A 14,385-nucleotide genomic window follows, 5' to 3' on the forward strand; every position below is an offset into this window, starting at 1 on the left:
ATCTCAACTGTTCAATAAACCATTCTAGGTAAGAGTGAATTCTAGTGAGCTCTCCAGTCCATGATCTGGTTTAAAGGCAAACATGACTCAGTTTCTCTAACCCATTCTTTACTATTTTTTACTATTAAAAATAAAAGGTTTCTTTACTATTAAAATCATTCACCTTTTTTTTTCCCTTTTCAACAGAAAATAGCTTAGGCTTTAATTCCTCATAACTATGCACCTCCAAGCAGGAGGCCACAGCAAAGATCAGCCGCTCTTTTCCTGCACTCAAAGAAAAGAGTAAAAGAAAATGTATATTTACCCTTATACTCCAAGGAGAGCACAGAAAACCTCCTGTCTCAGAATCTGCAATGCCCTCTCTTGCACTCCTCCTGAATGCTGTGATTCCCTGGGTGCTGATACAGAGGCTAAACACATTTTAAGAGTTAGAAAGATTTTAAGCTTTTCAGTTGATGTAGGAAGGAAAGCAAAGAAACATAGCTCAAGAATAAACATGTAACACGGGAGGGAAGCAGCACCTGAATAGGTTCTTTTTCTCCTCAAGAAGCTACTAGGTAAGATTTTCTTTCCTTCTCTTCCTAGCCCTGATGCAAGGGGCAATGTTTCACTCCTTAAAGTTTGTGTCTGAATATCACATTTCAGTTCCTTTCTCTCCTGAGTTTCTAAAAATTAGTAAGAAAATAAAAATAATCTTCACTGAAGAAACTAACTCAAGCCAGTTGCCCTCTATAATTCAGGAAAGAAAAGCATTTAGCATTTCAGGATGAAGAGTGCAATATTAATCATAATAAAATAGGAGAAAATGCAGACCTTTGCAGTCTCTCCAGGTGATTTCAAACTTTTGTCTCCTATTGCATATGCAAAAGCAATAATAAAACTTTAAAAACATCAGTTTATATAGCACAGCATAGTCTGTCCTTCAATATTTTTACTGTATTTTTTCCCACAAAGCAATTTGAACCTGGTCTTTATATGTTTTAAAAGCCTTATATACACAATTCATCCAAAGACTTATTACATTTCCATTCATGTCTCCAAGTAGTAATGCCTTCTGTCACTAGAAAATGGTTTCAAAATGTCAATAATTTTAAGGCTTATGTCTATACTATTTAATTAACTAAATGATAAGGGTGGGGTTTTTTCCACCCTTTATTTATTAGATGGCAAGTCTGAAAAAAACATAAAGGGAAATCCATCTGAACCCAAGAGGTTGTGTCCCAGGAGATCATCAGGAGAAAATACAGTGATTTTTTATTACTCTAAGCTTGATTAAATTGTAATGTACAGAAATCCTTCCCACCCCACCAAGCATTTAATTAATGATAAAATAAGAGCCATGTGCTTTTAAAGGATTTAAGATTTACTTTGACAGGTAAACTGTATTTTTATCTCACCTTTAAAAGCTTAAGTACTGTCTGATTTAACAAAAGATAGAAAATATTAAACATTAAACTAGATGAAGATTGTTCTTGCCTGAAAGAACAGGAGTTTCCTGCAACTTGAATTCTTGCAGAGCTAATGCCCTGACTTTTAGAAGCTCTAATAGATCCCTGCTTTTGTTGCTGTTAGAATTACTGCCCCTATTGAAAGAATGCTTAGGAGCCATGTCTAAATTAAGAACCTACATAACACAGAAACATAGCAAAAATATGACTCTGTGAAGAATGAGTTTTTAATGTGTTACAAAACACCTTATTATGAAATGCAATAGATAAATTCTTAAGCAGACTTTTGTAAACGGAGGAGGTGGGAATGAAAGTGAGTTCTAAAACACACTCCAAATTAAAGACCTTTAGGAGGACACCATCAATTTAGCACTCAGTGCCTCTTAAAAATGAAAGGTTTATTTACTGCTTTTATAAGTAACTAATTCTATACAGAAATATAAATGTTGGGCAGGGGGAACTGCACAAGGCTACAGTATTCCACATGCAACCCTGTAACGTTTTCATGGGCAATTTTGATCAAAGAGATCCCTGCCAACAGGGAAGTGCAAATGCAACCACTTTTCCCAGTCTCCAGAGGATTCTCGGACTCTTCCAGCCTGTATCCCTGCTTTTAAGGGCCTAAATATGCAGTGCTAGGTCTGGCTGCTTGAAGAAATCATGGAGATTTCCCTAAGAAGTGAAACATCAGGGCTTCCTCTCATGTCCTGAGGTATCCCAGAATATCACTCTGCTCCCGCAGATTTGGAATGGGCAGCTTTAGGATAGCAGGGCACTCACTGCAAGGACAGCCTGAGCCTAACACTGCACTGCCTGAGAGTCTGTCCCCTCCACAGCTCTGGGCAGGAACAAATGCACACATGGCAGAGCCCAGAGCAGCACTGCAGCCTGTCCAGTCTGGAAAACAGGAGAGGACAAGTCCTGGGCTAGCAGGAAATGCCTGTCTGAGGAGCAGTGGGAGAACAAGGGTGGAAGCGTGGCGTGGGAAAAGGGCAGGGTTACTGCCTCACCTGAACAAAGGCAGCCTTACAGAAAACAGTCCATTGGTGGAGGGATCCTTGGAGATTCTTCATAACTAGCTGTGGTTGTTGAAGTATGATTCTGTCCTGAAAACTGACTAAAACAGAAAGTTCTGAACTATTTTTCTAGCATTTCCTGAATGAAAATGTACAGCTTATAATTAAAAAAACTGGTTTTTTTGCAACTGCTGACTCTGTATTCCTCGTAGCACGTGTACTCATGCACAGCATCATCAGCTGTGCAGCCACTGAAGCCACAGTCTGCCTGCAAGGACACCTGTGGTCCCCTGTATGTGACTCACCACAGCTTGGAGCTGCTGATGTAAAAGGTGTGACAACACCCATGCCATTGTCTCCACACTGCTGAAAAGCAGGAGACTTGGCTGCTTCTTTAATGTGACAGTCTGAGTGTCTGGCTATGAATGCACATGACCTCTAGGGTTTCTCATAAGAAGGAGGCTTTTTTTTAATAAGTATTTTGCTTTAAGATGCCTAGAGCTTTCCATGTAGAAAAATAGGTTCCCTAAAATTCTGGATTCACATATTGCAGGAAATCCTATTTTCACTGAAAAATGGTATTACAAGCATCTGCAAAAATCCTGAAAATAGTACAGGTCTTTAGTCTAATGAGTGGGATGCAGAAAGTCCTGCAAGCTTCCAGGCATTAATAGGACCTTATGCTCATTGGAGGCCAATTGTTTTCCTTTCCTAACATTAGCCTTGCTATCTAAAAGAAAGAAAAGGATCTAATGTCTATGAAGCAAATTTTTTTGGCAGAGAAGGTGCAGACAGCTCTTCCACACCCAAACATGTTATTTATGACAATAATCTAATTACTTTGTAAGCATAAAAAGTCAGTATTGAAGCTACTCCAATAAATTTAAGCAAATCAAGCTACAGACAACTGCTAAGAGGAAAACCTGGTAACATAAGACAGACAAGATAAGATAAAGAGATCTGGCTATATTCTACTATAAATTAAACTCCCATTAACTTCATGTAGTTCAATCAATGAGTTTTGTGGGCGCAAATGATGGCTGAGCTTGGCCTAAAACCCTAGAATATTTAGTTACAACTTGATGATCTAGTTGGTCTTAACTCAGTCAAGCAAAGACTCACAGGGTATTAAATTGCTGCTCATGTAATTACATGATTAGGTGATAGTTTCCAGTTGTGCCAACCTAGCTACAGTAGGCGTGAGACAACTTTTTCTCTCCTTCTAAAAAGGTCAGCAAATGGAGAAATTATTACTGTGGCATGATTCAGATTTGCAGGTTCAGTTGCCAGTGTTCCCACCCCTGAATGGGCACACACTGACTGTGCCTGCAGTGGTTCCTTTGCTGTACATGCACAGGCAGTCATGTCCCAAGGTGCACCGAGTGCAGCTGTGTCCCAGCTGGCTTGTCTGCCTCCTCCTGAGGCTGGTGAGCACAGAAAGGGAGCATCTGTAGTTATGTGCTTCTCTATGACATGCAGAGCAGAACTTACTATGCAAGAGGATTACACAGCTGTTTCTGTATGATTCTCCTCAGTTCTGGTAATCAGGGAAGGGAGGCCACAGCTTCTCTCTGTTATTTCCATCCTTCTCTTGAGAATTTGTATTTGGTATACAGAGATGTTGTTGCTGTCTCTTATTTTTTCTATAACCATCTCCTCTGCTCCTGTTCTCTTCTTTCATCATCCTTGACCAGACCAGAAGGGGGTAATATTTTCGTAAGAATGGCCTTTTCTTTGAATCTGCAAAACTTTGTCTACATTTCAGCACAAAAGTGCACACTTGCAGATCTAACTGATTTCCTGAACACAACCTTCACCCCAGTGTACACAGGGACCCAGAGCAGCCTACTGAACTTGCTCCACGTCTGAGCCATGTCTTTCATGAAATCTTGCTTGGGGCAATTCTGGATTGCTCCCTTTGAGAAGTCTAATTCCACCTCCTCTAGACTCATGCCCTAAACTCAAACTTAATGAATTTCAGCATAACCATTCTTTCCATATTAAACATATAAAAGCATTATGAATAGAATTGTCTCATATGAAGTTTTAAAAAAACCTTATAATTTCAGCTGTGAACAACTGCAGTGTATTTAATTCTGGTTTGCTATCTGTATGTGCATCTGTGCTTACCCTTTGCATTGCTGGGTATAGGATGGGGCAACGAGAGCACTCCTAACGTAAGTGTGTGTCATCCACTGCAGTCTGACTGCAGCCTGCAATGTATCATGGAGCTTTCAATTATACAGTCCAATAAACTGCAGCTATCTAACACCACCCTACCCTTACGTAACCCCAGAGCTGTAACACTTTGGCACCAGACAATGTTTTGTTTGCTTACATGATTATGACCTTAAGGCAAGAACTGCACCTGGGTGTATGACACAGTCTCGGGGCACTTATAACAGAAACGCCGTCTGCCTTACAGAGCTGGTTAAGAGGTTGAGAGCTTTTCTGTCACATTTTGGTGTTAGCTAAAACCCCTTGGGGAAATAATGGAAACAAAAGTATGATTTTGCCTGTTTAAATTGCATCCATTCTAGTAGGACTTGCTTGTTAAAACTCAATCACCAAATCTTTTTGGTACAGTCTATTCCTAAGGCAGGAGAGATTTTCCCATTACTTTGCAGGTTCTGAATGCGACTGCCTTGCAAGTGAAAATAAGCAATTAAGTTTGCTCAAGATAAATCTAGTCACATCCCAGAAATGGTAAGATTCATATAACTTACAGCTGCAGAGAAGAAAAAGTTTTCAGACTATAGACATCATTTGATAGCTTCCATACAGCTTCCATCCTTGTTCAGCAAAGCACTTAGGCATATATATAAAAAGCAGATTTTCAAAGACACAGAAATGGATCAGCTAGTCTGTCTCAAATTAAAGGCCTTTTGTATCTTTGAATATCTTTCCTATCAACTTTATTAGGACCTAAACATGTGCTGGAAGCTAAGCAGAGGCTTTAGAACTGAACAAACATTCTTTTAAGCAAATATTTAAATGTGTTGCTGAACTTCATTCTGAAGGGAACCAACATAAAACGGAAGCTAGTTTAAATTCACTTAGAATTCTCCAGTGTGAATTATTCAGATATCCCCACTTCAGCTGCAGAGCCAGTGAAATATTTTGATAAAGTCAGCATAACAATAACACTGTAATCGCCAGAAAGTTGTCCCATTCCAGATTTTCAGCAATAAACACTAAAAGCTTTTTGAACTATCTTTCATAACTTTTATAGTAATTTCTTCACTGCTTATAACAACAATCTATAACTGAAAACTTACCATACAGAATTAATTCCCTCTTCACTTTCAGATGCAGAGTTTTGTTGTAGAGGCTGTGAGATCTTGTTTATGGTCCAAATTCTGATCTGTATCCCATCATTGTACTTGAAAACTGTTTTCTGTGGGGAGAGAAGTCCTCATTAGCAGACATTCTTCCTGGTGACAGAGCCAGGGAAAATAAAAAGCAAATGTGCACTGCAGCAAAGGCAACAATGGCACACATGCCACTAATCTCAAATTCTAGCACTGCTTCAATATTCAACAGTGTTTTCAGCTGTACCAGGACAAAAGTTGCAAACTAACCAATAACATTTGGCAGACACACGGGTGATTTTACATTTCTCTTTCAAACACAGGCACTGGGGTGTGGGTGTGTGGGACAGGCTGTCCTCAGCCGAGGAGTCCATGGCGGGCCCATGACAATGACCATTGGATTTGCAATGGCAGTGACCGTAGCAGTGTATGTGACTGGGGGTGTTTCTGGTAAGTGACTTGTTTTCTCATATAGCATTTATTGCTCCAGTTTTAAGGCTCCCTTGTTAAAGTACTTCCATTCCATGGTATAAACAATGCAACAGTAAGCACTGTTACAGCAGAGTCACATCAGCGTTTTGCTAGTAAATCCTTTATGTTGTTGTTTCCTTCTATTCTTTGTGTTTGATGAAATCTTCCACCAAATTCTTGTCTGAACTACAGTGTGCAAGCCTTGGCAGACCTCTGGCTTTTACAGAAAGTATTCTGTGCAAACCAGAAATCTGCTTGGTGTTGCTTAGAAAATTCTGTCTGTAGAGATGATCCTGGACAGCACAGGCACCGCGTTTAAAGAATTAACTGTGAAAAGCAATCCAGCAGTCACCAGATAAAATGGTGGCCAGCTACCTAGAAGGTAGAATGGCCCACTAATGGGTGTAATGAGCAGGGTTCACCTTGCAGAGTGCAATTCATCTCTTCATGTTCAGTGACAGGCAATAGCCAGTCTGCTATTGCAGAAACAGCAAAAAGATTCAGTACTAGAGACACATTCAGTGATACACTGTCAATGTAATGCCATTGAGCCTTTGTTTCTGCTCTTCCTCAACATTGGTCAGGAATCTCTCTTTTGCCTGTAGCTGGGCTAACTCATCATTGTCTACATGTGCCATATGGGATACTGCTTCCCCTCCTATTTCCATCATTGAGTTTGGCCAAACTAATATCAGAAACATTAGCACAACTGCTCTTAACATTTAAATTCTCCCTTTAATAGAAAATGATGGGCTGTAACAATAAACAGTGTTGTGCATTATAATACACAATACTTCATGTTCTATGCAGAGTTTATATTGACCTCTTAAAGAAAACGGTGCCCTTGTGCTCCAGTTCTCATAGAGGCATTTCCTACCCTTCATAAAGAGGGTAAAGTTGGTCCAGACAACTTTCTGTAGGTATAACCAGGCCATTATAAACAGTTGCTGTAGCAGACATTACTGGGGCTATTTCTCTTCTCTTTTACAAATACTTTTACAGAGGCATCAGGAGGTTTCCAAGTTCACATTAGAAAGTGCTCAAGGTTCTACAAAACAGGCAGTCTTATAACTGTCATTGAAACAGAGCAGAACTGTGCCTTAATACCACATAAAGTTAATTCAGCAGCACAATCTTATTATCTGAACAACTTTAAACTACAGCTCTTGGTTTACATATAGGCAGGGAAACTCTTCTAATGCAGTAGCATGAAAACAAACCTGTGAAGACCTGTCCTACATTTGCATCTTTACGGGATATTCATCTCCGTTATTATGTAGAAAATTAGAGTTCAATCCCAGCAGGGCAGAGCAGTTGCAGATGTTGCAGTATTGTGCTTCCTGTGTTTCTCCCATGACAAAGGATTCTGCACACAGTGCGTTTTCTCTGTGAAGGAAGAGGAACAGATATTTCAACAGGCTGTAGTTATCCAACATATGATCACTATGTGAACACTTCAGAATACCAGTTCCTAATATAGAATTTGTTAGCAATTTCTGTGGCTGTTTGGCCATGAAGTCTCATGTTTAAGTACTGCTAAAATATTTTGCATCAGTTCTTTACGAAATTCTAAATTCGTGGTAACAAAAAGTATAGTCTGCATGCTTGGTGATTTTTAGCTTTTTTACTTAGGAAAATTCCTCTTTTTATTTTTCTCCATCTAATTTTCCTCAATATCTAGATAATTTCCCACTATTTTTTCCAATGTAACATTTCAAACTCATGACTGTGATCACTGCAACTACAAAAGAATGGGGAACACACTGTCCAAAGTGGACTTTTTTTTTTTTTTTAACCAGGACACTAGCAGTGGTACAAGAACCAAGAAATCTTTTAACTCCCTTGTGTCAGCATGAGAGCCTTCAACTAGACTTTTCCTTTCCAGACTTCATGTTAATCAGCCATCACTAATATTATTTTGACTTGTCCTGGCCATCATAATCACCCTGTATTATATACAGGTGGGGAACAATATCAGGTGTTGAAAGAAACAAAAATTATTCATTCCAGCCTGAGTAAGGAACAAAAGACAAGACAACAATTAATCAAAATTCACATGAAGGGCTGTTAAACAAGGTGCCATCTATCTATTTTCTCTCTGCTGAAGAATTTGAAACACAGTGAGGAATTCAAAATTAATTCAAGACTGGTGCTGCTAGGTCAGAGTTTTGGAAATGGTACAAAGAAGGTTTTATCCAACTTGTTATCTGTGTTTGTCAGTTCATTATGTATCAAAGGTGCCTGGATTTCATAAGATAATGACTCACTGACCTGAAGTGCAAACAAACACAGAAACTGTACATAGAGGCCCTTTCTCCATCACTAACCTTTGACAGATAAAGGACATGCTCTCTCAGGTTTTTTACCAAAGAAAAGGGCCATTTTTTCTGATATCCATCCAGACTGAAATGAGACTTTACCTGGAAGATAAGCAATGGATCCTATGTCCTTGCAGTATTTTTACTGTGGAGTGCTTTTTCATCTGTTTATTTATTTGCCAATTTGTATTTCTTAAAGAACAACTACATATTTGTAAACAATGAAGTTTTCCAAAAGCACCCAACACTTTTGTCCCATGTAGATAAAATGTTTTGAGGGAAGCAAATATCATGTGACATAATAAATATATTTTAAAAACTAAAATTATCACAAGGAATTCCATTGTTACATCCTTTTTATGTATGAGTTCAGATGGAGCTACTCCTGAATAAAAAGGAAGGAAGTTTCACAGGAAACAGAACTCTGTTTCAGCACAGCTACTTTATCAGTTCCCTTATTGTGGACTTGATGAAAGCCTGTGATGAAGAGCTATGCACTGCTGTCCCCAGATCCCATGTAGGCATAGCTCCCCAACAGCCAGCATGAAGCTGGACAGCCCTAACATAATTTTATTTTGTCTTCTTGAAAACGGAGTTCCTAAGTAACCCCAGGGTGAAGACAGGGTCATAAACATGACTTAAATCCAGGGTACTCCAGATCTGCCTCAAGATACGTGATCAAGCCAGTGATAGTCCTTAATCATAATACATTCTCGTGAAACCAAATTAATGCTCTGCTGCCCCAATCCTACCCTAAAAGTACAAAGCCAAAGGCCTCAAGGAGAGAGAATATGTTCAGAATGTGGGACCCTCCCCTCACAACGGATAGGGCAGATTTAGGTTTTTCTAGAAAAGTTGTCTGTAGATCTATAGATTACAGACTGCAGGACAGCAGTTTGATAAACACTACAGTCCACAAACACCAAGAACGAAGATGGAGCTTGGTGGCTTTAGCCCTCCCTCCTCTAATTTCATCCAGCTTGTTTCAGTTTCATTCCAGTCAACATTTAAGTGCAGAATAACGTGTAGAAAAGCATGTACTAGTCTTGTGCTCAAACATGCCCGCATTTTTACAAATCCTTCACCTATTCTCATGTATCTGATTCATCGACGTGACTTATTTTGTGATTTATTTTTCAGGTGGTCACATAAACCCAGCTGTTTCATTAGCCATGTGCGTGACTGGAAGATTAAAATGGACCAAATTACCAATTTACATATTAGCACAACTCCTGGGAGCATTTGTTGGAGCAGCGGCTGTCTTTGGGATTTATTATGGTGAGTACACCTTAGACATGTTCACAGGACAAACTAGAGGTCAGGCAGTCTCTAAGGCCCCAATTTCTCAATGAATGTCAAGCAGGAAGAGGACTCTTGTTCAGACAGGGCTAATGGCAGGACTGAAGCTAAAATCATAAAGAAGAAAGGGAGAAGCATAAAGAGTTTGAAGGGAAAAACAATGGCTTGAACATTCCAAGTATCCTACAGATTTACTGAAACACTAATGCTCCAGGAAATGTTCTGATATTTAGAAAAATTATTCATGGGAAATCAGATACTCTGAGATCATGTATTTCTCAGTGAGGATTTTAAATTACTTAATAGCCAGGATACAGGGCTATCCATCTTCCAAGCAAATTAGAAACATTAAAGACCTGCTACAAGTGCCTGTAGGCAAATATCACCAACATCGTTCATTGAGGGTACAGGATATGAGATCAAGTCCCTCCTGACCAAACTTCAGACCACCCTAGAGAGATGGCTCTCCAAGGCAATGAACTGCAGGTAGAGTGATAAAGAGGTCACATATTAGAGAGGGAAAAGAAAAAAAGATTACCATTATCCTTGAGGCATGTTTTTTTCCCACAGCATGCCACAAAAGGAAAAAACTTAGTAACAGGCTGACTGACTGGATGAATCCATTCAGTCAGATCAGTTATTCAATCCCCCACTCCAAAACTTTGCTTCTACTGGCCCAGCCTGTCTCCTCCAAAGTCTCTCTCCTATGGGTATAATGTCTGCAGATAGTGCTGGGTCAAGGTGCAATAGAGGGAAAATACAAATGGAAATGACCATTATTTGTCAGCTCAGGGCTCAGTACCCACAGTAACCCTGAGGAGAAAAATCTTTGGGAACCATCATAATTGTTTTGAGTTTGGTGGCTTTTCTTTGTTTTTAAAGTTAATGTTAGAATTTGGAAACTGTGGGATTGCAGAACAGGATTTCCATCTCAGTTTGAGTTGTCCTCAAGTCTGACAGCAGAATTACATCTGTGGCCAGGATGCAGCAGTGTGTCAATATGATATGGGGTTGGAGGTGGAACCACTATTCTGCTAAAAGGGCAGCAGTAGGGTAGGGAGCCAAAATAGGGAACATAGGGCTGGGGTTAGGGTTGGAGGCATCTTCCTGGTGTTCAGGAGTGCGGGATTTTCTCATCTCCCTATCTCTGCTCAAGTACTTTGCCCTCCTCTTGTTATTATTAAATCTCAAACCTCTCCTGTACTTTTTCCTTCCTGCAACTTGCAGGATTGTCTTGTACTCATTGAGGTCCAGTGAAAACTCTATAGTTGAAAAACAGACAGTGGAGCTCATCCTTTTATTTTTTCCTAATAGTTAAGTGCAAAAAAATAATCCAACATTACAAATGAGAGCCTGATCGAAGTAAACAACTAAATATTCTCTGCATCCATGTTGTGCCTTAAGCAAAACTAGAAAAAACACAGGAGCAAGGAGAATTAGATTTTTCTGTTAGCTTCAGGAGACGGGGAGCTGTTTCTTTACTTGCAAGTATCATCTCATCACTGGATCCACTAATAAAATAATGGATTAGAGTTTGTTTTCCATGTCTGTCTATGGAGATTTGAGTGCTTCATCTCAGTGTCCTCTTATTTCTAAATACTTATTTCTAAAATTGCACAACTGTCAGATGGAATAACAATAATTCCTGGTGGCTGAGTATCCACAACTGCACAGCTGGGACACTGCTTGGGGCATCTTACCAAGTGTAGCAACTCTTACAGAATAATGCAACTGTATTCAGAATCAGAAAATGCTCCTTGGCACTGAGTTTGGAGCAGTGGGCAGAGGAAAACCAGCCCTATATTGAAAGTTGTGATTTATAAAGTGAATACTTCAAGGTACAGGAGGAGAGATGAGACAGGAGGGTAGGATGAGTACATCACCCCAAATCCATGAACTGTGCTCCAAGAAAAAGAGAGCACAGAATCACAGGATGGTTTGGGTTGGAAGGGACCTTAAAAATCAGTTTCAGCTGAGAATGAGAAGTGCACAGACCTATCCCATACATTCTAGTCCTGGAAAACCCAGTGTCTGTGGAGAAGGGCAGGCAGTTACTGGCTGTTTTCTACAGATGCCTTTATGGATTACAGCGATGGGAAACTTGAAGTCACGGGACCTAATGCAACAGCACATATCTTTGCAACATACCCAGCTCCATATCTGTCCCTCATGAATGGATTTGCAGATCAGGTAAGTGCACTTGCTGTCTTAATTCTGCAAATTAAATGTACTAAAATCTGCAAGACCAAGTAGTAAAAAAATACATAGATCTAAGGAGCATTGTGAATCTTACTGTTTCGGTCATATGTCCCTGTGTAAAATACAATGAGAATGCAATGCTGTTCGTGGGGGGGTTACCTTTTAGTAATATTTTACAAGCAAGACAATTTCAGGTTGTTCTTTTCACATCATCTTAATTGTTGTTTTCATCATCTTAATTGTTGCACTCTACCTATCTTCAGTGCAATATGTGTAAGAGGTTATCCTCAGCATAAATCAATGTTTCTCCATAAACCTCAGCAGAGTCATGTCCATTACATCAAAATCCAGCCCATTTTGTGGACCTTAAGTAAAGCTTAAGCAAACAGTTTAACACACCCTGAACAACTGAGTTTCCTGCTTCCACAAGCCTCCTCTTCAACCTTCTCTTTGCAGATAGATTTGTAGTATTTGCTGTCTATCCTCCAATATTACTTATGCAACAGTGAAAAAATGAAGTTGCATATCTTTTATCTACTTCTAAACTATTTACCCATATTCTTCAGTCATGCACGAAATAAATACTGCAAAAGTAAGGTATGAAAAACTAGGGATTGCCTGAGCACAGGATTCCTTATGTAAAAGATTGTGCAATCTGGTTTCAAAAAAATCCAAACAGTCTTTTGAAGTTTTGTAAGAAAGACAGTTCTGATCTTTGGATCAGTCAACAGATTTTTCCCTAAGATGTTTTTACCCATGAATGTTCTAAAAAAAAACTTTAAAAAAAGATGTAATAAAAATAATTTTTAAAACCCCCAAACTTGAACTTCTTTAAATCAGGATAGAAACTGAATGTTTTGACATCATTGAAGCTTCTGTCTGTTTTCCCATCGAGTTAATTATTAGCAAAATCAACATTTACAAAGCATTTGATTTTAGTAGAACTGCATTTCCATGGAAGCAATTCTAAGAAAATTTCCTTCATCAGCTCAATTAGCATATGCAATACAGAGTTCACGTTACAGTTATCCATGCAACATTAATTTGGGTCATTCCTAATTTTTAGCTGATCAGTTTTGACTTTGTAGATTTCCCTTTTTCTTCTGATGTTATGCAATACCTGGATAGAAAGGTGCAGATTTAGTCTAATTTATCAGCGAGAACTACAGGCATGTGAAACACTTCTATATCAGCATAACTGATTGCATTGGCATAGCAGAACTACCAAAAATTGAGTGAATAGAACTGTTAAATTGATAGGAAAAAAATATGGAAACAAAGCGTCAGACATCACACAGGAGATGCTTTTTAAATCCTCGGTTCTTTCCACACCAGGGTGTTGCAGATTACTTTTTTTAAGTGTCTTCAGCACACTTCTTGTCTTTGTCTTTCAGCAGAGATCAAAACATCTCATTGCTGTGAAGTAGAGAGGCATTGATTTCCAAATTTTTCTACTCTGTATAGTGGGATAAACCTAAATACCAGCTCTAAGCCACCCCAATCCACAGAACTACCATAGCCCCTCTTTTCATTATTGGAAAGAATCTGCACATATTTGCTTAATATTCTTTTCTTTGCCTTGGCCAGGTGATGTCAACAGCTGTTCTTCTTCTGGCTATATTTGCTATTTTCGACACTAGAAATAACAGCGTCCCGAAGGGCCTGGAGCCAATTGCAGTAGGACTTCTTATAATTGTTCTTACTTGCTCCTTGGGGATGAACAGTGGCTGTGCCATGAACCCGGCCAGGGATCTGGGCCCAAGGCTCTTCACAGCCGTTGCAGGGTGGGGGATGGAAGTGTTCACGTAAGTATGCCTGGATATGAGGTAAAATGCTCTTGGCTAAAATTGTTTCTAGGAAAGTAAGATCCTGATTCAACATGGTACCAAGCCATACTTTATATACATACAGGTAATTCTTTACATACCAGAAGCAGCGATTCATGCACTTTAAGCCAGATATCCTCGAGGAACTGGGCTTTAAAAAGGATTTCCTGCTCCCAGGGCAAATCAAACATGCATTATCTCTAATATCAATCATTGTTTCAAGCAGAACCTTCCCAAAATATTAGAGATTCTTAGAGGTCACTGAAAATATGAGTTCTTTCTTCTCATGTTCTGCAGCTTTCAGAAAAAAAAAAAAAGTGAAATCAGAAGAGAGTTAGGTGGAAGTATTTATTGGGTGCTGTAAGAAACACAGAGGTATTAGATTGATTTAGCCCATTACTACTATTGAGTTATTGCAGAAATACACAACAATCTAAAAGCCTGACTTCCTGCCTGGGAGTGAAGGAGTGAATGAAAGAAAGTTCCCTTCATGTTCC

General features: G+C 39.2%; 1 protein-coding gene and 1 long non-coding RNA gene across 3 annotated transcripts in view; one reads left to right on the forward strand and one right to left on the reverse strand.

The window, feature by feature from the left end:
* Window positions 1-14,385, forward strand: part of AQP9 (aquaporin 9) — a 28,291-nt gene that overhangs the window by 5,567 nt on the left and 8,339 nt on the right. For both annotated transcript variants that reach the window (XM_027736859.2, XM_027736861.2), the window contains 4 exons: window positions 6,099-6,225; window positions 9,705-9,842; window positions 11,935-12,053; window positions 13,650-13,867. In XM_027736859.2, coding sequence (XP_027592660.1) covers window positions 6,099-6,225; window positions 9,705-9,842; window positions 11,935-12,053; window positions 13,650-13,867 — 602 coding nt within the window. The remainder of the gene's footprint in view (window positions 1-6,098; window positions 6,226-9,704; window positions 9,843-11,934; window positions 12,054-13,649; window positions 13,868-14,385) is intronic.
* On the reverse strand, window positions 3,967-14,177 carry LOC120325016. Its single transcript, XR_005566776.1, has 4 exons — window positions 13,990-14,177; window positions 7,467-7,632; window positions 5,743-5,861; window positions 3,967-4,149 (listed from the first exon to the last, which is right to left on the reverse strand). It is a non-coding gene; the product is annotated as an uncharacterized LOC120325016 (long non-coding RNA).

This window comes from Pipra filicauda, unplaced genomic scaffold (genome assembly GCF_003945595.2).
Source record: "Pipra filicauda isolate LSUMZ 115617 unplaced genomic scaffold, ASM394559v2 scaffold7_size6619720_pilon, whole genome shotgun sequence".
Taxonomy (NCBI): domain Eukaryota; kingdom Metazoa; phylum Chordata; class Aves; order Passeriformes; family Pipridae; genus Pipra; species Pipra filicauda.